Source organism: Salarias fasciatus, chromosome 6, assembly GCF_902148845.1.
Source record: "Salarias fasciatus chromosome 6, fSalaFa1.1, whole genome shotgun sequence".
Classification (NCBI taxonomy): Eukaryota; Metazoa; Chordata; class Actinopteri; order Blenniiformes; family Blenniidae; genus Salarias; species Salarias fasciatus.
In genome coordinates, this window is record NC_043750.1 from 17,648,068 (window position 1) to 17,673,232 (window position 25,165).

Here is a 25,165-nt window from a genome sequence, read left to right on the forward strand (position 1 = left end):
TAAACTGTATTTATCGATAAGGCTTGGGCAAATAAAAATGTTTCAAGGCATGATATGACAGAAATTAGTGTCAGCAGTCATCAGGTTTTAAGAAGTTTGTTCCATAAATAAAGAGCATTGGAACTAAAAGCAACTTCACCTAATTTGCTTCTGACTCTTTAGAACACTTTAGAACACTGAGTAAATTTCTTACTGAGGACCTCAGGGGTGAAGATATTTCATATTCTACACAATAAATCTGAGATGCATTTAGCAGTGAAATTCTTCAATTCATATGTTTGTGTATTTATTCAGTTTCAAGCAAAGCACCATGCAAATGCTGTCCATTTAATTTTTTTCTACAGATTTTGTAATTTTCTCACTTTGCATTCAGGATTTTGAGGATTTTGTTTCAATAAATAATAGATAATATAACTAATATATTTTTACTTTTTGTTCCAAAAGTGTTTCTTTTCAGGCAGTTATTTATCATCATCATTATTATTATTATTATTATTATTATTATTATTATTATTATTATTATTATTATTATTATTATTATTATTACTTTAGGAGGACTTATGACATGGCATGCATACCGCTTCCTCACGCGAAGTTTAAGTTGTCCAATCAGCAAGCACCAGCTCCTCGGGCACTGATTGGTCCGACATCCCCGTCACGTGCCACTGTTACGTCTATTCACGAAGCGTCTGCGCCCTTCTCCGTTTACGTTCACGTTTCCTGCAGGGGAGTTTACGCACCGGCGACAGGCTGCGCTCTGAAATAAACGCAATGATATCAACGAAGCACAGGAACTAGGTCCAAGTCAAACACAAAACCTGTTCCACTGAGCGGTTCGAGATGGTTTTAGAAACTATTTCCAGGATAATAAAAATCCAGCTTCCAGCCTACCTGAAGAAGCTTCCACTTCCGGAGACGATCGGCGGCTTTGCGAGGTTAACAGGTAAAGACAGAGCTGCAGCTGTGCTGCTCGTCCCGTGCAGCCGTCGGTGACACTTCAAATCTAGCTGTTCTTCAACAACCTGCAAATAAAACCTCATGAAACCGAAGGGAAGTGCTTCGTGGAACTTGAGGAACATTAAGAAAAGCTGTGTACTCGACAGGAAGATTTTTTTTTTATTTGTAAAACGTATTTAGAGGCAGGTCACCCATGACCTTAAAGTGGTGCTTATTTTAAAGCGGTACTCTCCCCACTCTCTCCAAGTTTCCACGTGTTGTAACTTCAGCTTTGAAGGGTCATGGCACAACAATACACTTGCATTCAAAGCCCCTTTGCTGGGGAAATGACAAGTGTCATTCCACCTGTCGGGTAAAAAGCAGATTGAAACTGGGACAGTGATACACCGTGTCAAGGTTGACTGATCCATGAAGGAACCACAGTGGCTCAGATTCAGCTCAGCCTGTCCTGTCATTGATGAAGCATAAGAATTTATTCCAGCTTACAGTTAGTAATCCTCATTTGGACTAATATGAAAATAGACATTTGCCACATCCGTCTAAACATCCTTGTTTCACAAGTTTATAATCAGTGTATTGTTCCATTAAGAGCCATTTAAATTACCACAACTTTGTTTTTTCTGAAGCAATGGCATTAGTTTCATTTTCAATCTGAGAAATCTGTGATGTCTGCTGTAATCAGGTCAAACACCAATATGTCATATGTTCTTTTGTCACTCAGTCACTTTTTCATTGATTGAAAACATGATAGTTTGTTATAAAATACTGCCTTACTTGTGCTTTTAAGCCCACAAATGAATTGCCTGGCAGTAAAAATTCCATGTCTCGTTGTTTGGTGAGAGTGAAGATTCAATTGAATTTATAGTTTCAAAATTATTTATTTAAAAAGAAACTGAACTGAAGCCAGTGTTGATGTGGCTCAGCTGAAGCATATTCTCAGTGCTTGTGAATGAAGTCTGGCTGATCTCCAGAAAACAAATACATTGAAAATATGCTTATGTCCTCAGACAAAGACTCCTTTACTGACTTGTTTGCAAAATTTAAATGTGAAGAGAAAAATTCATTGAACCGACAGTCAGTACACACTGGTTCTCAAATGTTCTGGTTGGATGCTTGTGCACAGAAAAAAGATGTTGGACTAGTCATCATGTATTGAATAAATTCATTTTTTTACATATTATTAGTAAATAGTTGAGCTCTTTATCCATCCAGCTCTGTACCGCTTAATCCCGTGCCGGGACGCAGGGCGGTGGAGCCAGTCCCAGCTCACTGTAGGCACGGGCAGGAGGATACACCCTGAATGGGACTGAAGTCCATCCCAGCCACAGCTTCTCACACCGAGGGTCAATTTAAGGTCACCACCCGTAGGAAGCATGACTACTGCTTAAAGCTAAAGTAATATTTCTCACAGAAACAATGCATTGATGTTCTCTGAAATGTGTGTATAAAGAAATGATTTAGAATTTATATTTAAAAAAAAACAGATGATTGTTTAATACAGTATGAACTGTGTCACACTAAAAAATTAAGAATCACACATTTTTGTAAATTGTTGTTCGCTTGTGTTGTGCAGTATAACTTAATTTGATCCAAGTTGAAATCACAGAATCTTATTTTTTTGGTCCTTAAAAAAAAAAAACTACACATCATCGGTTTTCCTAAACTAGTTTTGTTCAAACTAATGTGAATTACCTCTGAAAAGTAGACCCCGTCAACAGTTTGACAGATTTTACCTGTAGATTGTTTATAAAGCCTATTGCATGTTTTTCTTTATGTTACTGTATTTTATTCCTGATAATGTGTCGGCAGTGTCCGAATGGCTGCGGCTGCTGCCCCTCCTGGGTATCCTGGCACTGCTGGGGTATTTGACCATTCGCCCCTTTCTGCCGAAGAAGAAGAAGCAGAGAGACAGCCTGATCAACCTGAAGATCCAGAAGGAGAATCCAAAAGTGGTCAATGAAATCGACATCGAGGACCTGAAAAGCACAAATGTGTGTTACTGTCGCTGCTGGCGCTCCAAAACTGTGAGTCTTCTTTTATTTTTCCCCGTCCCTGACTGGTGGAGTTTGCGTCTCACACAGATCTTCTGTGTGGAGGTTGTGAAACTGAGGGTTGGGGTGTTTGGGGATTCTGCATCTGTGTGTGATCACTTAATAATTAGTTGTTTCCTGTTTTAGTTTCCTGTTTGTGACAAGTCGCACTTAAAGCACAACGAGCTGACGGGAGACAACGTGGGACCGCTCATACTGAAGAAGAAGATCCTTTAATCCAGCACTGATGGCAGTTGTCCTCTATCCCGCTTGACGTTTTTTTTTTTTTTGTTTTGTTTTGTTTTTTTGCTTTGTATCACGTTTTCTTAAAGGACAATCGACGGTCTAATGCAGTTAAAGCTGTTTTTGTACAAATCGGAAGGTTTGACTGTTTTTCTAATGTCCCGTTTGTTCACTGCTGTGGGTTAAGAGAGCAGCTTTTTCATACAACCGTTAACGTCAGCTTTTAGTCTTTTTGGAGTCGGTAACAGACCGCTGGGACCACCGAGAGGGCGAAACTTGAAACGCTATTGGGGATAACTCGAGGCTTCGAGTCAGTTGAACCCCTGCCAGATGCATGGCCTGAACTAAAACTCTCACTTCATGTAACAAAAAGGAGTTTCACATTTCTACCGCAAGTCTTTGTTTATTTAACAGCCAGCCGTTTTTTTTTTGTTTTTTTTTTTTGTTTTTTTTAAGCTTGCTTTCTCCTGCTCTGGATTGTTTGTGTGCCAAATAACACTGTCATGATGTGAAACACTCTTCTAAGTTATTGTTGGTATAGGAGGCTACTTATTACTTAGTTTTTTTTTCTTATCTTTGTCTAAATTGTTTGACTTTCACATGGTGTGTTCAGTTCTTTTGCCTTCAAGCATTTCAAACTGCAGTTAAATGTCCAGTCGAAGGGTTGTTTTTAACTCGATGGTATATTGAGATGTGAACGGTTCTGCTGTGTCATTTTGTTCTGTTTCAGCTTCTGTTTTGTAATGACTGCATCTTATTCTTGCTGGATTTTTTTTTTATTTTAGCTGCAGTATTTCATACAGAAATGGCTTTTGTTCTCATTTCCATTTTTAACCAATGATGTCCGTGAATAACTGTAAAAACTCATAAATCATTGTACAATCATCAGTTGAATCTTTTCATCTTAAAAAAAGAGTAACAAACTTTCTGCTTGTTTGTTTCATTGTTGCAGACCTGAGACTTCTTTTACCGTTACGATGTTGGAACACTTACATCTACTTTCAGTTGGTGAATTCGGTGGCGTGCATTGGCTTTAAATGTACATTTTTATTTCCTCTCAAAACTTGTAAAAAAAGCATGATTACTTTAGGCTGATTAGCAAATATTAAATGCTATTGGCTGTGAAGGAGTGGCAATAAAAGATGCACATTAGTAGTTTTCCCTGATTACCAGACAGCTCAGTTTCAGCACGACACTTCACGTGTTGAAGGACTAAAAGTGAACCAGATACCTGATGGACGCCGCGTGAATGTAGAGAACCACCAGATAAGGAATTAAGTGGAACGTTAAATGACTTAAAGACTTCTTACTTTGACTAAGCTGACACCTAAGGCATCACAACCTGAAAGAGCAACGCTGCAGGAAGCTGGTCCGTTGCTGTGAGATGAAACCTTTACACCATGTAGTCTGTAACCTGAGTAATGAACTCACACACCAACTTTGGGGTCCCTGGGTCCAGTGCTCTGGGGGTCTTGTGCCTGATGGGGTCAGCAGCAGGCAGTCTTGGTCCTCCTGGTCTGTTGGACCTGATTGGGGTCTTCCTCTGCCCCCTTCTGGATGAATGCATGGACGGCTTCCCAGTGTGGTGGCTGGGATTGCTGCCTATTGCCTGGGTCTTGGGGGGGCCTCTCTGGCCTGCTTCTGACCTTCAGAGGTCATATTTCCATGATCACACTCCTCTTTAATCACTACATCCTGGCAAGTCAATTTTTTTTTATTATCACTTCCATGAGATTAAAAGAAGTTACACTTGAATGACTCGTCACGATAAAAGAAAGACCTAGAACATAAATGTAAAACATTCACTTTTATTTGTAATAAAATTATTTTAAAAAAAGGTTGGGTTTACATGGATACTGAGGATTTCTGACAGTTGTCTCCAGACAGACAGTGGACATAAAGCTTAGACGACCGGTTTTACTCTTAGCAGCGTTGTGTAGAAACCAACCTTGTGGATTATCATGATTTTTTTTTTCCTGAGTGTAAACTACATAAATCCTTATCACCAACACATGTCGCTAATCTCACATAAAAAAAATAATAAATTTACACACAAACACACATCTTTATAAAAAGTAATGACTAGAATTGTTCTATGGCGTCTAAACCAAACAAAACAGTGGTAATATCAAAACATTCAATTTCACAGCCACAAAAGAAAACTGTTTAAAAAAAAGAAGTTTTTTTTAAATGAAAATACAATAAATTAGGAAAAGTAATCATAAAAATGTAGACTGGATTGCTGAGTCATGTCCCTGCAACATAAGTTAAAGTATGTTTTGCATCAAGTGTGTTTTCCCTGAACTGTCCCCGGCAGCGAGCCGGAGCAGACAGCGGGATGTGGGTCGTTTGTTTGGAGCACAAGGGCCGAGAAACCACCCGGGGCTATAAATACAGAGTGATTCATGGATTCCTGCAGGATGGCGAATATCAGGAGCTGACCTGCAGAGACAAAGAGAGCCACTCGGTGGCTAAAGTAAAGCTGAAACGTCTGAAGAGTCAGGAGTCTCTTTACACGTCTTCTCCACTTGACGGTCGTCATCAGAGCGTACTCTCGTATGTGACGGGGGTTTCATTGTCATCTTCGGCTCCTGCTGCGGTGCCTGGGATGGACGAAGAGGAGACGGATTTCACAAAGGAGAAAGATGTTCATGTAAAACATTCAGTAATAAAACAAACAAAACACCAAGACGAGAGCACATGGACTATTTGCACTGTCATCTACAACAACATGACTGTTGTGTGGAAACGTCTGGCGGAAAGGGTGAAGAGAGGTCAGCTGAAAGCTATGCAAATCCTCCTCTGTGCACACAGCTAGGACGGGTGACGCAAGCAGAACTGCGACAAGGAAGTGATACTCACTACTGGAACACAACTACCGAGCCACATGTCACAGGGTTGATGAGTTTGAATTGTTGAATTTACCCACCTAAGAAAAAAGCTGACAGATTGGGTTTGACTCGCTCACCACTGACGGCGCTCTTGGGCCTCTGGAGGAGGCGAGGTCCACAGAGCCCTATGATCAGAGCGCCTACCGGAGCCGTCAGGAGGATGGAGAGCACGGCTACGGTCAGCACGTCCATGCCGTACCTCTGCAGCTGGTCGTCTTTGATTGCCCGGGCCATGTCCAGAGCTTTGGAGCCTATAGCTGCCTGAGGAAGACATCGCAGCCATGAGGATGTTCTCAAAGCGCGACGCCGGCAGACACGACCTGACGTGACATATCCATTCACATACCTGCACTGTTGCCTTGGGCATCCATGCGAGGGCGATGAATATTTTTTCCTTCATGCTAAAGCCCGCGCACAATACACAGACGAAGGTGAACAGCACTCGAACCAGCAGAGCGATGAGCAGGGAGGCGATTCCCAGACCTCAGGAGAGACATGAATATCAAGCTATGCTGTGAGAAACAGAGGCTGCTGGAGCACTGATGTCAACAGTGTCCTGTTCATTTTGCTCAATATTGCTACTCGCATAAATTTTCTTGAATGAAAATAGTGATCATCATCACTGACGGAGCACTTTTCCCTTAACAAATCGAGCACAAAGTGCTTTGCAAAAATCAAAACCATCTCTCTCACCGACTGTGTGTCCGTCCAGCTGAGAGAGTCGGATTTCTGCTCCGATCAGTCCGAAGAGGAGAGGCTGAAACACGTCCCACGCCCATCCCACCACCTCCTCCACCCGTTCCTCAAGACAGGAGAGGAAGAAAATGTCTTGTAAGCTTCCAAATGTAGATTATTAATTTCTGTTAACTTTTTTTTGATGGGAAACTTTGCAGATCAGCAGTAAATGTGTTTTAATAATTCACTATGAAATACATATTTCTGCTGAGCTGAGCTTTTCTCGACAGAACTTCAATCCAAATGATGTATAACTGCAAACAGAGAGCAGAAGAGCAGCAAGCACGGAGTAAATCATGTGAAATTACTTTTTCCGCTCCCCAGCCGAGGCCGGCCAGGAAAGCCAACACCAGAGTGCAGAGGCCTCCGGAGCCGGGGAAGCCTGCAACGTCACTGCCGAAGACCGCGAAGACAGACAGACCCAGCACGAAGAAGGAGCGCTTCATTACCACGTGTTTCTGGAACAAAAGGGAGACGGAGTTTACAAAATGTCAACATAATATTTAAAAAAAATGCCTACGATGAAGGTACACTTGTGTCAGTGGTCTCGCTTCACTTTTCCCACCTGGTCAACACTGGGGAAGTACTGAATGAGAAAGCCAAGAAGAATTCCAGCCACCATCCCTCCAGCCACCTCCAGGACGCCTCGGAGGAGGTTGTACCAAGTGGATCCTGCAGGGATTAAAGAGAAAACATGTTGATCGGTAAATTATTAACACTACATGCAGAGAGAAAGATCACTGCACAGGATCCTCAAGCAAATGTATTCACTTGCACCTTAGTGCTGTAATCTGGAGTCAGAACCATCCTGTACAGTCAACTCATGATATTGAAAATGCAGTGTAAAGAGAGCGACCTGCACAGGAGCGCCCTCTGCTGAGCTCATGATGAACTGCAAACGCCTGTCTGCTTGCTTGTCCAGGCAGTAGGCATCTCAAAGTGATTGGATTATGTCAGCTGGACTTGGTTGTATGTCTTGAAAGATGTTTGTCTACTTACCCAAGAGGTTCATAAAGCCACTTGAAAAAAAAAAAAAAAAGCAACGAAACATCTTCCAGGACATAAATTAGCAAATGTAGTTGACACAATCCAATTACTTTAAGATACAAACGTTAGCAGTTTACTGTGTATGTTTTTCAATGTGGACTGCTGAGTCCGCAGCCTCTCCTCACTGATAAGGTGGTGTTGTGTTACAAAAAAAAAAAAAACACTGAATTCAGCACTTCTGTTTTCTTTGTTTCTTTATGGCTCCACTGATGCAAGCGTACCTGTTGCGAAAGCCATGCCCAAGCATGTGGTGAAGCCTGTGATCGCGAGAATGTCATCAAAGCTGCCTGCAGCCATCAGCAGGGTGGGAATGCCCTGCTCCACTCCGTATCCCTCTTTCTGCAGCAGCAGCATGGAGGGCACCACCACAGCTGGAGAGACGGCACCCAACACAAACCTATGGGGAGAAAAAGAAAGGGTGTTTCTTTAAGCACCGGATTCTAATTCAAGAACAGATTCAGAAAACACGAAATGTTACCCATTGATGAAACCAATTACTGAACAAATGACATTTTCCACTGTATATTGTCTATTAAAAGGATCTCAGAGTCTACTTGATCTCATGCTGCTGTGTTTTGATATAGGAAAAAAAAGAAAGGTCAGGATGGAGGGAGAGAATGAAGTGTTCTATTTACCCCAGGATGAAGCCCCACACCCAGGGCAGGCCCAGGAGGAAGTGAGAGACCAGAGCAACAGTGCAGGCCTCAATCAAGCAGGGTCCACATGCCACACGGACACACACAGCTTTGAGTTTCTTCAGCGCCTGACAACGGAAACATAAAATCACTGAGGAGCTTTTACCGGTAAATAAAGTCTTTACATGCACTGTGATGTTTATTCACACTTGATGAGTTGCGTGCTTCGCTGTGTTTTGATGCTCAACTAAATGAAAAGATGCAATTTCGAAATGTTGGAAAACTGTCTGGGAAAGTGACAGATAAAACCACAGCTAATCATTTCAGCTACTTTTGCAGGAAAAACACTTGTTCAAGGTTGATTTGAACATTTTTTTGGATGCTGGATGAACAAGTGTAACAATGTGGGGACAACAAATTAGACCACTGATCCAAACATTATTCTGAGTAGTGAAATGAAAACTTTCAGACTGAGAACAGGAAGGTCGTATGTTCGGATCTGATGCCCATATTGAATTATTATCTGATATAACCATGTCTGTGTGTGACATACCTTTGGATCCAACCCCAGGCCAGCTCTGGCCAGAATGATAGCCAGAGCGATATTCCTGAGAGACCCAGACCATCTGAAGTTGATGTAAACCTTGTCTGTTACGACTGGGATGTTTCTCAACGCGAAGCCCATCAGCAGCATACCTGCAGCACCACAGAGGGAGAATGAGAGGGAAAGTTCATCCCTTCTGCTCATTCTTCAGCGCCGTTTCTCACGCCAGTACAGAGCAAGATAAAAGGTCATGTGTCGGTCTCTGACAGCGGGCTGCTCAGATAGTTTTCACTCAGGGTGCCTACAGGCTGTGAAAAGTGTAACTGTATCAGGTCATCTATTCAAAAAAACAAGTAACTTAAGTAAAGAGGGAATACGCCAAATTGCAAAGACATTATGGAAACAGCAAGAATATCCAAAGAATATACTTAAAACTGGTAGTGACTGAGAACTCTCCTTCTGCGCTGAAAACTGAACATAATCTTCATGGATAAACTACAAAAGTCAACACCATTTATCTGTTCAATAAGGACATTGTTTTCACTGCTCAAAAGGTGAAAACAGACATCAAAGACAAACCAGCAGAAGTCCATTTAAAAGAAATCAACACCAAGTTGCGCTGCGGTTTACCTTCTGATGTTATTTACAGAGAGGGAGAGGCTACAGTTTCCCGGATTTCTATCAAGGAAACTGATAAAATCAGGGGCAAAGTCAGATTACATGGCATTTATACTCCCCTCTCATCAATGTTGTGATTTATCGCAAACTCAGAAGTATTTAAGAAAAAAAGCACCATATTGGCTGTATTTTTGTTTCTTTTCCACGACACACTAATTATACAATAGCTAGACACAGTCACGGCACAGCTCCACAGTCTTCAAGTGTTGCTTTTGGTACTGCAACTATCTTTTGTCAAACTATAAAATAATGAAAAAAACAAACAAACCTTGAATTAAAAAAAAAAAAAACTTTAGCCAAAGCATAAAGAAAAGCTGGCTCAATTTCACAACATCAAATCATGTTCAGTCACCATGGAGGAGGAATGTGTGTGTGTGTGTGTGTGTGTGTGTGTGTGTCTGTAAATGTAAAAAACAAATGGTGGTGGGGGGGGGGGGGGATTCTTTCCCCTCACATACCCAGCAGCGGTGGAAACGGCGGGAGGCTGGGCAGACGGATGAGAGACACCAGTTTCCCACCGATGAGTGCAGAGATGAAGAGCACCGTGATGCCAAACAGATTTCCTCCTGGAAGGCATTCCTCCTCCGTGACGGACCAAACCACTCCGAAGAGCACAGCTGCCAACAGCACTGCCAACGGAAAAACACGGTGGAGGGACTGCAGATCAAAGAGCCTCCAACAAACTGCACCCTCGTCAAGTGATAAAGACTTTATCGCCAATCTGGAAGTTATAAACTGATTATGGAGTATTATATATGTGTGTGTACATCCCAGTTTATTTGAAAAAAATAAAGCAAGAAAATGAGCTGCAACAAATGAACGGAAACCCATCTTAAACTCACCTTTAGTAATAAGAGAGGCAAAGAGGCCTCTTGGTGGACAGGGGCAAAACCTGTGGAGCAAAGGGCAACAGACCACTGGGGGGTCGGTGTTGGTGCCTGCGTCCACTACAGGGTTGCGAGGAATAAAATAAGTGGTCTCCTCAGTGACGTTTGGGGTCGAGCAGCGCCGTACCACCACCTGTATCTGGTTCACGTTTAGGTGCTTTAGAAAAGAATGACAAAAAGAAAAACACATCAGAGATCATGACCAAGAAAAGTTTTTTTACACAAAACAATCTGCAGGTTAATCCAACAACAAAATGAAAAAAAACCACAATTACAACACAATGTGTTGAATATTATCCTTAAACACGTAGCTGATTAAACATAAGGACTACTGTGGGAAATCAGAGTGTTGTTCCTACAGGATGTTTCATTGCTTTAACCTCAAAGCCCTATCACGATGTTGGCACATCCCCTCGCCATAACGGAAGATTATAGCGGACTTATTGTACCCTGAACTTTCCCTCATTGCTGATAGCGACGACTACAACTTCTTTGTTACATTTCTGTGCTGAATCCAAGTTCTATTTTTGCATAAAAAACAGTCTCACATCAAACATACATAGAAAGATTACGAAAAGAGTAAATAATTGAAGTTAAATAGTTGACAGAAAAATGCATGGAATATGGAAGTAATAACATAACTGAAGATTCATGCTAGAGAGAGAAGAGCCATGTGAAAAAAATCTATATTACTATTGGAAATAAAAATAGTCTGAATTCAAAACAACGGATTTATAATCTGACTTAACTACAAACAAAATCACCTTTTACCAATTTGCTCTATAGAGTCCATCTTATGCATAAGCTGTGGTTAGTGAAATATCATACCTCCACATGGTTTGCAGAAGGCAGAGGGATTCTGTCCAGCAGTGGGCTGGGGACGGGACTGGGAGCAGGACTGGGTGCAGGACTGGGTGCAGGGCTCGGCTCCGGGGTAGCAGCTTTCTGCTGGGTGTCCTCCATGGCAGCTTGCTCCTTTATTTATGCTCTGCTCTCGTCTTTATCACAGTGCATCAAGCCCAGGGGTGGGGTTGGCCATCGATGGGCAGTTCCTTCTAGTTCATCCAGTTCTCACCTCAGGGTCCTGTTCAATCAACACATAACAGCAGGAAAAGAAAAAATATATCTAAATATACTTTAAACAGAAATGGAGCGTGTTGGTACGGTGGGATGTCTTCCATCCTATTGTACACATTGTGGGTGTTTCAGAGGAAGCTTTGTGTTACTGTATTTTATTTGTCTTTCGACTGAGGTATTCTGCATCTCTTCTGGAGAGTTCTATGACGATCCTCTGTCTGAACCACCATTCCTTGACTCATTACAGTCAGCCGCGGCCCATTACGGCTGTTTAAAAGTAGGAGTAGTAAACTGTCAATGATAATGCGATAGTGTGTGTGAACTCGGAAAATGGGTTCACTGAGTTCATGCCTCATGACTCTTCTCTGAATTAAATTCTATAATCCTTAAACAATGTATGCATAAAAAAGTGAGCCATTGCAATATTATTCTGGTAAACAAGAACAGTGTGTACATTTTCCACAATTGAGGTTTATTTTATAGTTCTAAGAGATATGCTGCAGACATTAGGGAGCTTTTTGAGTTTTTCATAAATATTTCATGTCATGTTTTATGTCGATTTAAATCTCTTTGTACTGATTTTATTCCCCAAGTTTCATTCTACATCTGTGCACAGTATTTATCATCAGTTTAATCTTCTGTCACTTTGTGGTAGATTTATGGCTCTGGCAGATTAAAGGTGTGTTCTTCTGTGGTTGACTGCCGTTACCGTTGGTTGCATCTTGGCAGTGTTGCATATTTCTGCAAGTACTGTATCTCTATGCGGCCTCTTTGTGTCCTCAAATATACAACATAATGAGTGTTTTGCCTGTATTATCAGTCCCTGAGCTGTGCTCCTGTCTTGGTTCTATTCTATACCCTTTTTTTGGGATTGTTTTGAGTTCAACTTATCCCTTTGTTTTTCCCTTTATGTTCTGGTATGGATTCTTCTTGGCTGTTTTGTTCTTAGTTCACCTAGATTGGATATCATCTTAGTACAGACAGGAGATTGAGGCCTGAATCTGCAATCTCCTGTTTTAAGCTTTTATATGTCTTACTTTGTTTTGTTATTTTAGAGCTTATTTAGTAAGTTTACGTTTCTGTTTCCTTCATTGCATTAATGTGGTTTAATCACCACCTGCACCTGTAAGTTTTATTTAATGACTTGATTCAATTATTAAAGGGGTCCGGGTGGAGGAGTGTGGGTGTTCCCTTAATGATGTGATTCTCTTTTTTTCCCTACACTCGTTTGTTTTTTAAGCTCCTGAGCATATTGTATTGACGTGTGCGCCTTTGTTGCCAGGTGCTGTGAACTGAATGCATCAGTTTGATCCCTGGTGGTGGTGCAGTGCTGTGTGTGTGTGTGTGCAGTCAACAGGTGATTCATGTGAGGGTCCTCATTTCTTCTCTTTGCCCTCCTGCTGCTGCATGGTGAGCCCCAGCCCTGCCCTCCATCTTTATTGTCCAAAACACCAATTTGAGTCAGTTTAACTGGTGTGTGACCTTATTTAATTATATTTTTCTATTACATTGTTTAATTTGTTTTTAAGTGAAACTGTCTTGGTAATTTTTGAACCTATGCGACCTTTGACCCAAGACCCTTTCCTGAGGAGCAAACTCTGGCCTTGGTCTTAACTAACAACTAGTGGTACATTTGTAGCCCTCATGAAGATCAAAATTGATCATCCCTGATCTGATGTGATCAAGCCTTGGGTCTCTACAAATGATCTGATGCCAACATGTCTGTCACAGGAACACAGTCCTTTACAGAAACAACAGAGCAGCTGGAGTTTAAACTATTACACAGATACCTTAATAGAGGCCAAACAAACGCTACTACAATGTTTTGACAGCTGCTGATGGCAACAGACGCTGGTTAATCCAATTGTAGGTGAACCACACTAATCAATGCTTACAGCTCCGCCATATGGCGCGCGGGGCCAGTTAGCTCAAGTAGGTTACAAGTAGGTTAACTAGCAAACAACAAGCCGATGCAAATGAACTGGGAGCGTTGGAAACGGAGGTTGTTTTCGGTGCTTTCAGTGTATCGATTTGACAGCCGAGACACGTGTGTGACAAGACAGAGATGTTTCACCCCCTCATTCACACGCTCACTCCCTCCACCCCCTAGACCCATTTTCGGACAAGCGCGTTACCTCGGTAGCTGCAGCTGAACTCGGTCGTATTTCTTTCAGTAGCTTAGCCAAACAATAAGCGCTCCTGTCACGACCCGTACGAGGAAACGAAGCCGTGCTGGGGAAACCCGCGTTGCCGTACAGAAGTGTTTGCGTGTGTGTGTGACCGCTCCTGGAGCCGACACACACACCGGTAGTGAAGTCACAGTAACATCAGCTAGCCTTTACGTGTGTAGCAAAGCCAAGTCGGCTGACTGTAATGGGCACGTTTATCGCCGAACGGGGTGGTGACCACCAGACCTGAGCTACTTCAATAAGTCTCTATTTGACACATTTTGTACGCTTCATTACTTACGAGACGGAGAAAGCTAACCCTTGTCCGATAATGGAAGCGCTGCCGGTAGCCGACTACTGCCAACAGCTGTCACCTCCTTCCTCTCAGCACAGCTAGCAGCAGCAGCAGCAGCTAGCTAGACTCCCCGACCCCCGGTACTCTCAATAAACACATTACAGAGGAGAAATCAGCTCACCTCATGTGGTAAACATCTCCACCGCCGCACAGCCGTCAGAGGCAGACCTTCCCTGTGCAGATCCACCAGCTGGGTGAAGGGACTGAGGCGGATTAGGGAGTGTGTGGAGCTCACACGGTGCTCCGCTGTGGGGGGGCAGATGGGTGCGAGGGAAATAAGTTTCTCAAACACATCTTTTTTGGGTTTGTTTATTGGCGTTTCTTCATTGCACACAGTAGATTTCAGGTCGAGTGCTTATCTCAAGCATTGCAGCACCGAGTTATTACAAGATTTGTCAATATTTGTTTAGTGCGCAAAGTTTTAACAAACTGGATTTTTTTCCCTCGTGATATACAGCATTTGACTTCAGTTTAAGGCAGTTGTATTACAATGGTACACATGAAAAATGTATTACCAGCAGGAAGGCTCCTGAATAGCTACAAATGTTTGCTGCAGCAGAGAAAAGCAACCAAAACATCTATCTGCCACAACTTTATACTTTTCAGAGTCAAGCAGGGGATGGAGCTGACCCCAGCTGACTGTGGATGAAAGCAAAATACACTAGAATACACAAGTCGCCAGTCCGTTACAGGATAAACACACTTACATTCACACCAGCAGTCAATTTAAAGCCATGGTTAAATTGAAACTCTTTGTAGTATTGTGGTCAGAAACCTGAGAGAAACGGGGAAAAAGAAGCCTGATCTTGACATCTATACCTGGAGAGACAGAAGAATCTAAACCAGACAGCATCCACAGAAGGTCTCGGATTAGTTCTTACTTAAAATGCCCTTCCAGCAAATTTCTACAAAAACTGTGCCCAAACTGACAATCGATTGTAGGAACAAATCATGATTTCTCTCCTGTTAATTCATTTTTGAAATATGTATTTTGTGGAAAAGGTCAACCACTAACTATTTTTTCGCAGGACTCCTAAAAACAGCCTTAAAAATGAGCTTCTGAACGTCACACAGGTTGCTCAAAGAGACCATCCTCCATCAATGATTTGCTCTGTCCCGGTCACATACGCTGACTGTGGAAAGAAATAAAGGAATATCAGAGCGTGTGTAAATCATTTCAGTTATTACAAAACACCAGTGACTTACACTGCCTTTGTGTGCTTCAAATGTTAAAATGTTCTCAATGATAAACCTGCAGGTTATACATACTCTCAGGAAATGGCATTGAGCACTCACCTCGTCTGAGGCCAGGTACACGCACAGGTGTGCAACCTCCTCAGCCGTGCACATTCGGCCAGTTTTCTGTCTTGCCATAAAATCTTTGAAAGCCTGCGGAGTAGTTAATAGTGTCAGCCATAGCATTTGTTATTTTCAAGATTCCAGTTACAGTCTCCAGTACCTGTTCAGGGTCAGGCTGGGCTTGGATCCGACCCCTCAGAGATGGAGTGTCAACAGTCCCTGAGGAAACGCACAGCAGAAACCATGGCGCTCTTCCATAACTTTGACTACGAGATTTAATACAAACAACCTTCGATGAAATTAATGGCTCAATTTCTGCTGTACAAATCATACTCAATATATGCCACAGTCTGCACAGCATTTTCTTTAAGACTTTATTTCATGGGCAAATTCAGAGTTGTTATGTATTGTTGTATTTTTCCTTATTTTACGTTTGAAATAAATGTATTCATTCATACATTGTCACTATGTTGACATAAAGCCTCCCGAAGTGAAGTGACAGCAAGTAAAGTCATGAGTAAAAGACATACAGTGAAAAAAATGTGACTTTTCAGAAGTTTTCAAGACTCACCAGGACAAACGCAGTTACAACGGATGCCTTGCTCAATGAAATCAGCAGCTATGGATTTGGTGAGGCCGATCACTGCAGCCTTGGAGGCACTATAGACACAGCGATTCACCACACCTACGTAAAGGAAGCACATCTGTCAGTCAAACGTCCACAGCAGCCGTATCGAAGAGAGATGACAGCAGTGAAGAGTTAAAGCTAACTGAATCTGGGAAAACTGTAACTACCTTTCAGGCTTGATGCAACAGAGGACATGTTAATAATGTTTCCTGACTTCTTCGCCAACATCTAGAATGACATGAAGATGAAATAATTGAAATAATGGAGATCGGAATTCTATAATGATCTTAATTTTTCAGAGAACTGACAAATGAGCTCAGATTGTACTGAGACAGTTTGGTGAGTTTGCAGCTAAAGCAGGATTAGGTGTTGGGCAGTCACAGGCTCAGAGTAATGCAGCTTATCCTCGCAGACAAAGGATGAGAACAAAATTAAAGGCATATGTCACTCAATGTTCGACAGCGCCTCATTCATTCTCTGAAGGGATAGAAGGCGTTCAACCATTTGGTAACGTGGGCGAAGGTCACCTTGGGCAGGAAAGCCCTGCACATGAGGTACATGCTCCGCACGTTCACATTCATGGTGAAGTCCCAGTCGGCCTCTTCGCAATTCAAGATGTTGCCGTGGTGCACAAATCTGAATTAAAAACAGAAAAGAGGGGCTTGTAATCTCTGAGAGCAGTCAAAATAATCTCATGATGTGATGATAATACGGACAAACTATTTGAGGTGTGGTGCCATCAGATCTCATACATCAGCAGTGAATGAAATGACTACACTGAAAGCACGGTCTGCTCTACTGTAGAGGGGGGCTTTAGTCCCAAAGGTGATAATTTAGAGTCCTTTCCTAAGGAGATTGAGCAAAGGTCATGTAGAGGTTAAACCGTGTGGTTTAGGGATTTTAGAAATGTAATTCAGCAGGAGATGGTTAAATGGGCTTATTGAGGAGGCAGCATAATTAAGAGACAAACAAATGACTGAATGAGGATAAACAGCACACACCTTTCTTTTCTAAAGAATTAGAATTTTTGTCATTCACAGCTTAAATAACAAAACAAACAGAAGCATGGTCATTATCTGAAAGCCTCCTCCTTATGCTGCTTTCAGAAGCAAGGGTATGACAAAATCTGTGAAAAAAACAGACCTCAGCTTGTGCAAAAACAACAAAAAAGACTTATTTAAGCCAATACAGGTGTCTGAATTCTGGCTGGTAAGAGTTTCTTTAAGTAGATACAGGATGACTTTGATGCTACAGTAATACTCTTATTCATTATATCGTACACTTTCACCTTGTTAAGAAGCACTTCGTGACCATGGCTGGAAAGAGCTTCATAAATAGAGTCCCTGATAGGAGGGTTTTATACCCTGCGCTAGAACCAAAGAAGGTGTTTGAAATAGACCAATAGTTTACTGAAAAAGAAAAATAAGGCCTGTTTCTTGTAACTAACAAATGTTGCAACAAATATGAAGACATATTAGGTTTTCGAACCAGCAAACGTCTAGCTTGTATCATTGAGCTCTATGCCACCTTAACCATGCCTTTCTCACTTCAGTGATATTACCCGACCATATCTTCACTATACATCAAATGAAATTGTAATTCCATTATTTAATGTTCCATATGTAACACAGAATACACATTTAATATACAAAGCTGCTGAAAAACATTGGAAAAAAAAAAAGAGAAGAAGTGTACCCAGCGACGTTAAACAGCACGTCTACATGGTCGTGTTCCCTGGCCAGAGCTTCCACCTGGTCCTTCTTAGTCACGTCCACCACTTTGGTCTTAATCCCTGATGAAGTAAAAAAGAAAATAAAATTAAAAAAAACATTTAATACTTGCAGTGTCACATTTGTTTTCTTTGAATTCTGATAATCATTTCTTGCTCATTTAAGATATTTTAAAGAAAATAACATACTATGATTTTTTTTATGTAAACTAGAAAAATGTTTACATTACAGTAAGGAAAGATTTACAGGATAAAATGATTGATGGCTAATATATTTTAGAGACTTAAATCAGGGTTAGTTAATCAAAAAAATATATTTTATTAAAACATGAAACACTATCGCATTAAAACCTCTTTCAGGAGTAACCTGGTTAAGACAGCATAAGACTGTAATACCAGCAAAAAATCAAAAACAACAGTAAAACAAACAGAAGATTAAATAACAGATTCAAAACAAGAGCCAAGCAAACTAGTTTCTCTTTCTTTAGAACTGTTTTGGAGGTTATGATTTCTGATCCTTTTAAATAGTTTTGAAAGGTCAAAAAAATATAATCCGGTTGACATTTAACTTTTGAGAAATGCATCTGCATGGAGCCCTGAGAGCATAATGGCTGAGAATTTTAAGGTTCCACAAGATAATAATAATAAAGAAGCACAAAAATACATTTATAGTGAAAAGGCAGCTAATGACAGTCTATGGGCAAATAAACATGGACAATTTGTTGTTGAATACAAAATACGGTGCTGCACATCCAATCTTTCAGCATAGGTTGAAAACATTTACCAAAAGTAGACTTCCATAATCTAACAAGGACTGGAGTGTTTAGTGGGCAAAAATTTCCTGACTTAGAATCAAAATATAATTCTAAAACAGTTACCGGATAATGATGGAGAAGTATTTACAAGATGTGAGGTGAGGTGAGATGGAATCTTAAATGCCCCCAGTATCTTTCATAATTCCAAACACTGCATTCATATTATAATGCTCTAGAGATAAACGGCAACTCGTTTTGTAAAAGTCCACACGAAGTTGTGAACTTGAGAGAAGAATAAAAAAAGCCAGACTTCCTGTTTGCCTCACACCAGCTGTCCAGCAGGTGGCAGCTGCAGACCTGCACACAGAGTCTTACCTTCAATACCATCCAGCTCCTTCAGCTTCTCTCCATTTATGTCTGTGGCCGTGACCAGAGCTCCTTCTTTTGCAAATGCCTGCAGCAAAAAACATGCGTGTCAAACCGAGCAGTTTCAAAATGTCTGCACCTGTCATATCCACCATAACCTCAACACGAAATCAAAGCAAAACAATATAATATGAATCAAGACTAAACATTAGTGATTATATAAATGTTCAGAACAAGAAAAACAAAGGTCTATGTAGCTAATGACCAGCTGGAAGCAGAAAAACTCTCTTTTATCACCAGTAACATTGAATAATTGATTACAAAGCATCTGAAAACGCAAGCTGGTCACTTTTTAAAATCTAATCCCTCAAGTCTAATCCATTGTATGTATGCTCAAAAAGCATTCTCACAGTGTGAATGGGATTCAGTAGCAAACTTCCACCCCTGCTTCAGAAATCACATGACTGTAACCTAATGATCTGAGACATCTGAGACGTCTCTGTTCGAATTCCTCATTACCACAGAAAATAACAAATCTCTGTTAATGCACTGCACAGCTGAACACATCACTTGAAAAGAATGAAGAATGTGTGTGAGATTGTCAAGTGTCCTTCACAGAGGATTGTACATGACCACTAAATTCCATCTCCTCCCAATATGCCGACAATGCTTATTGTCATGCTGTTATTTGTTATGCATGTATATGAAGAGGTACTTCAGCTAAAAATAAATCGATACATTAGAACACATTGCTATGACCGGCTCTTTGGGAGGAAATGCACTGAGAAAAATCATTAACGACAACATCAACAGATGCCAGCATTAAAGTCTGCAGTGTGCAAGAACCAAGTAACTAAAATATACAGATCTTTAATTTTCTCCAGCCCGAGTTGATAAATGAATTGTTTCCTCTGTGATTTGGAAGATAACAAATCAGTGAGAAGTACTTATTAAAGCTCATTACTATTGCGGCAGCACGTCCAATCCCCTGCGCAGCTGCAGACAACACAATCACTTTCCCATCCAGGCGACCCATTGTGCTTCTGCTGCTGCGAACACAACAGTAAACAGAAATAGAGTGATGATCAGCAGCAGGTTCATTTCAGTGATAAATGCTATTTCTTTAAAACCTAAGGAAAAAAAAAACCCTGAACCTGAGCATCGATGAGATCGTGCTCATGCAGGATTATTTAAGCTGGAGGTTTCATCTCAAACCATTAATGATTCAAATACATGAGATGCTGTTTAAAAAAAAAAAAAAATAGAAGTATTGTGTGTTGAAAAACAAAATGCTGTGCCCACACCAATTCATGTTTTCACATTTCTTCATTTACAAGAACAGCAACCCGATCGAAGTCCATCCAGGTAGAATGAATCAGTCCTTAAAGAGCTTGAGGGGACTTCCTGATGGAGTCTCAGGTCAAAGCATGTTGCTCATTAAAAGCACAACTCTTCTAGTTATCACTGACACCCCATGTATGTAACAACATTTTCAAGTGAAAACAGAAAACTTCTGTAGGATTTGATTTACAGTACATTGCAGATCTTTATGCACAGTAAGTCACTCAGTTTTGAACCAGTATACGACTCACCGAAGGGTTCACACTAAAGACTATGTTTTTATCAATTCTCCATTACATACTGTGCATGTGGAAAGTAATCGCAGTGCTTCACTTTTTCCATATTTTGTCATGTTTCATACTCCAAAATGGATTAAATTCTTCAAAATTCTACACACAATATTCCATAAAGATGATGTGAATCTTTTGCTACTACCTAAAAAAAAATAAAAAAAAATCACAAATCTCCAAAAATAGAGGACAAAAACAGAAAACAGCCAAGAAAAAGAGAAACACATTAATGAGCAACAATCCTCAGTTAAAAAGAGCTAACATGTGACTAAGAAACACCTCTTGGTTATTTGGAGGTTTGTAGTTCAATAGCTGAAAAAAAATGTGTTGAACTGTTTTGTGTCATCTCCTTTTTATGAAAAAAAAAATCATAAAAACAAGCAGCATTTACAACAAAGCATCCTGAAATTAAAAAAAAAAAAAAAAACTGTTTATGATGATGCAGAACCAGTCTTCCATGAAATTATTATAAGTTTCACCTGACAGTGTCAGATTGTCACTGGCTATACTGCACAGAAAAGGTTCTTTTGAGGATACAGGATGTGTTTTAACAATCATTTTCTTATCTTATCTCCAGAAGAGCAAGATTCAATGTAATATTTAAACCACATCATGCAGTTAAAGAGTAACCAATCAGCTGAATATGCAGGCATCATCATAACCTAAATTTGGTCGGTACATGCCTAGAAATGGTTTATTCTGAATCTTTTAACTTAAAGATACAATAAGTAATATTATGTCACATAACATACAGCAGGTGCGGACAGATATTTCTGTGCAATAAATCCAAATTGCGTGTCCACTTCTCACTCTTCAGGAACCAAGCGGCACAGAATCCCGGAAATAGCAAAGTAGACTGACTCCAACCACACATTTGCTTTCCTATGCTAATATAATGCCCGTTTCCACCACCATACTCTTACATTGCCATTGTAACGTTGAATAAAACATGTCAGGCTGGTTGGAAATTCAACTTGACAACTAATAGTTAGCTTCCATTGACTGCCAAAAGGTCTGCAAGTGCTGACCGTCAGACTTTGAGCTAAACAGTGATCGTTCTGTTTGTGAAGCATATAGTTTTGGCACATGGGTGAAATCTTAAAATACTGTTGGCCATGACCATGCTAATTTGATGCGTCATGGGTCCTTCTATTTGTCAAAATCAGACCTTCCTGGTGGGGTGAAAGTGATCATTCATTAAATATCTCTCAAATAAGAGGATTAACGGATTAGTATCTAGACATGCATCAAAACATTTGAGCATTGTTCTTGCGTGCCAGTCAAATCAAATACAAAATAATTTAATATATTTAAAAAAAAGATTTTAAATTTTCTTTGACCTCCAGTTAGAAAATAACATCCTCATATAATGAGTTCAAAATGCACTGAGAATTAATATTTTGATAAAGTTAATGAAGTTATTTGAAATTCAAACTGCATTTGTTGTGGACATGAAAAGTCAAAGAAACGTACTGTTTTGTAAATAAGAGATCTTGCATTTGGTCACAAGTGTGAAGCTATCAAATAAACTTATGCATCAATGCAATATTTTGCAAAACTCAATGGTCTGTCCAAAAGTCTCATGCACTGTGCAATATGACAGTAAATTCAGATGGGCATGTATCCAAAACAAAATCGCATTAAAACAGAAAGTAACTGATTTTGAAATCCGACATGAATACAAACATGCAGTACTGGTTGTTGTAGCAATGTAGGGCTACATGTACTTCAGGAAACATCTGCACAGTGACAACCCTCAAGACAAACTGAAGTATGGGGAATCATCAGAAGGCGAGTAATCAGTGCACGGCTGGAAAAGCAGATGGTCAATGGATCGCTTTGGTATTGAAATAAACACAACAGATTACGGTAGAACTTGGTTAGTGGTTTTGATTTGGAGCTAGGGTATTTACATGCACATGTCCTTCATGGCTGTATGCGTTCACCATTGTTATCGGGCAAAACTGTGCACTTGAATACGTGGACTGCACAGGTTTCTTTTATGTTCGTTGCATAACAGCTTTACATGACCCAGACCCGCTATGCAGAGGGGAAAAAAAACATTTTTGTCTTTATTAGCGTTAAACAGCATGTCATCTCCAGCACTGACGAGTTGTGGAAATCCCACAAACAAAGTTACGGTGCACAAGTTCGGCTAAAGTATGAGCAAACTCACGTTAGCGGCTCACCGTGTGCTCAGTTCCTGGTCCAACAAGCTGAATGAACAGCAGAGAGGGGCGTGAGTGACGTCACCTGCTTCTTGAGCTGCGATTGGCTGGAAAGCAGGAAATACTCTCAGAGACAGCGTGTATAAAATGCAGAAAAAATACCAAAATAAAAATAAACACAAAATAAACACAACAGGTAGAAAATAAAGAGTAGGGGTGTTTTTTTTCCACCTTCAATTTTTCGTTTTCATTGCATTATTTTTTTTAACGGATTTGCATTTTATTATGACATTCCTATGACTCCATTGTGTTTCCATCACCAAATATAAGTCAAAATAAAAACGTGTATCCTTATATAAAACGTAAGCCCACTGAAAATGCCACAAACAAGTGAAAATCCTTCACACTGAAAAGAGTTGACAAACCTATGCTATGTTTTTGGGCTATGTGTAGTTGAATTTGATCAAGAGTGGGCTGGACAAGAACAATTGTAGCATAATAAACCATAAATAAAAGCTATTTAAATCATTTTACTGTGTTTCAGTGCAAACAAAATGAAGCTCATTCCACTAAACTAACTATACTTTATTAATCCCTGTGGGGAAATTCCTTTTTCCTTATTTCTCCATTGTGTTTTTAGACTGTATTGGGCAGCGACATTACAGTGCTAAAGGGAGCTGGTGGGGTTCAAAGGTCTTGCTCAGTGACCCACAGAGGTAACCTTGTAATCCATGGGATCTAAACCGACAAACTTCCAATCCCATGTCCAGTCCTATAGCTTCCAGTGTCCACTGGTGCATTTTCTCCACATTTGACCTATCCTATGACTGGGAGTGGTGGGCTTCTAAAGTTACACTGAGAAGGTGGGTGAGTCTAGTGACAGTGCTCGAGGGCCCACAGTGAGAACCCATCAGCTTTGGGAATCGAATCAGTTTGTCTTACCTTGAGGCAATGTTGACATTTATTAAACAATCTTGTTACAAAACTTATGAACATGACATGACTTGACATTTCTTAAGAAAAATAATTGCTATTTTAACAATGCTCTGTGTCATTCATCATTCAAACATTTGCATTGTAACTGACCGATTAAATACATGAACACCATTTGTTTATATTTCTTGTTACAATTTATGTGCTGTAAATTCATCAGCTGCTTGCTGGAGACTGAAAGTAAGTGAACTGAAGGACAAAGCACCAGCATTTCTCAAATTTTGGAAGAACCCCTGAAAGCATAGTGGATTCTAATATTTCGCTCAAATTTGAAAAAATGTCACAAAAGCAGTCTGTTGGGTCTGTTTAACCATATATTTATCAGTTTCGATAGAAGAAAACGGAAAGAAAAATGTGAAAATGACCAACCATGGCCAGTTACCTGATAAAGAATGGTTTTACTCTCATTTCAACAGCTGCAGAAGCATAAAATTACCCTTACAACTACAGAAAATACTGTAATCAGTGAAACCGTACCAAGACTATCTGACTCCCTCTGAAAAACTCTGATCCACAAGTGCTCTCATATCTAACACAAAGTTTGTGACTGAATTTGAAGTGCAAAGGTCAAGTGTTTATGAAAGCCAGTAAGGTCTGTGCATAAAAATTCCTCAGTAAGATTTTTGACAACTCCATCTTCTTTCATGAACATTGTGAATGAATAATCTTTTCCCATTTAGGTTACATGCAGATTATTTGGGAAATAACTTAAGCAAACTTCTAAATGAAGACAGAAGCAAGGAGGCACAGCTATTGTTCAGAAATATAATCTGCCTGAAGAACAATCGAGCATATTGAAATCAAGGGACGCAATACAATCACACAGAGACATATGATGGCTTCAAATACACGCAAAATGACCAAACAACACACACAAAAAAAAAAAAAAACATAATTACAGATTGTGAAACTATTACCTACAAAACACAACAAAGTGAAGCAAAAATTACAGATGGATCCAATGAAATAAAATCAAGATGGGAAGTGACAAACAAAAATTCAGGCAACACAACAAGAGACACATAATGAGCACCTTTCATTTGATATTTAGACGTCTTGATTGTCATTGATGACAATATTCATCCTTTGTTTTTCTGCAGAATACTTTCATTCAACATTATGATAGGATTCTAAAAAGTGATGAAAGCCCTCTAAGAATGTAGTGAAGCCTAACTACTATGATTTATAAACAGTAGAGCCATGCCAGACACCATAGCTCCATGAGCCATATGTTGCTAATATTTCTTTATGGTTTCATGACTTCTTAAATCATGTCTTAATGTCCTTTAATATTTCATTGGAATGGTTACGCTTGTTGCAGCGTTACTGAAATACTATAGAAATGCATA

General features: G+C 40.2%; 3 protein-coding genes across 9 annotated transcripts; 1 reads left to right on the forward strand and 2 right to left on the reverse strand.

Moving 5' to 3' along the window:
* The first annotated feature begins 742 nt into the window (after positions 1 to 742).
* cisd2 (CDGSH iron sulfur domain 2) lies at positions 743 to 3,500 on the forward strand. Its single transcript, XM_030094748.1, has 3 exons — positions 743 to 943; positions 2,767 to 2,981; positions 3,135 to 3,500. The coding sequence occupies exons 1-3, from the start codon at positions 841 to 843 to the stop codon at positions 3,222 to 3,224; spliced, it is 408 nt and encodes a 135-aa protein (XP_029950608.1). The 5' UTR covers positions 743 to 840; the 3' UTR covers positions 3,225 to 3,500.
* A 1,576-nt stretch (positions 3,501 to 5,076) lies between these two features.
* Positions 5,077 to 14,483, reverse strand: si:dkey-162b23.4 (sodium/hydrogen exchanger 9B2). Of its 4 annotated transcripts, none has more exons than XM_030094744.1 (13): positions 14,369 to 14,483; positions 11,476 to 11,731; positions 10,603 to 10,804; positions 10,219 to 10,389; positions 9,092 to 9,234; positions 8,539 to 8,666; positions 8,125 to 8,300; positions 7,422 to 7,528; positions 7,165 to 7,314; positions 6,815 to 6,923; positions 6,468 to 6,604; positions 6,160 to 6,382; positions 5,772 to 5,833 (listed from the first exon to the last, which is right to left on the reverse strand). In XM_030094744.1, exons 2-13 carry the CDS (start codon positions 11,608 to 11,610, stop codon positions 5,772 to 5,774), a joined length of 1,743 nt encoding a protein of 580 aa, XP_029950604.1. In that variant the 5' UTR covers positions 11,611 to 11,731; positions 14,369 to 14,483. The 4 variants fall into 4 exon arrangements, with proteins under 4 accessions (XP_029950605.1, XP_029950604.1, XP_029950606.1 ...); XM_030094746.1 differs by lacking the exon at positions 14,369 to 14,483 and adding an exon at positions 13,860 to 13,974; XM_030094745.1 differs by lacking the exon at positions 14,369 to 14,483 and having other exon boundaries at positions 5,077 to 5,833; positions 11,476 to 11,610.
* A 787-nt stretch (positions 14,484 to 15,270) lies between these two features.
* bdh2 (3-hydroxybutyrate dehydrogenase, type 2) lies at positions 15,271 to 22,884 on the reverse strand. 4 transcript variants are annotated; one of them, XM_030094086.1, is made up of 10 exons: positions 22,832 to 22,884; positions 19,989 to 20,073; positions 19,034 to 19,112; positions 17,870 to 17,966; positions 16,702 to 16,810; positions 16,342 to 16,402; positions 16,118 to 16,231; positions 15,707 to 15,765; positions 15,544 to 15,636; positions 15,271 to 15,380 (listed from the first exon to the last, which is right to left on the reverse strand). In XM_030094086.1, exons 2-10 carry the CDS (start codon positions 20,058 to 20,060, stop codon positions 15,327 to 15,329), a joined length of 738 nt encoding a protein of 245 aa, XP_029949946.1. In that variant the 5' UTR covers positions 20,061 to 20,073; positions 22,832 to 22,884; the 3' UTR covers positions 15,271 to 15,326. The 4 variants fall into 4 exon arrangements, with proteins under 4 accessions (XP_029949946.1, XP_029949947.1, XP_029949949.1 ...); XM_030094087.1 differs by having other exon boundaries at positions 22,845 to 22,875; XM_030094089.1 differs by having other exon boundaries at positions 19,989 to 20,070; positions 22,845 to 22,874.
* Positions 22,885 to 25,165: the final 2,281 nt, after the last annotated feature.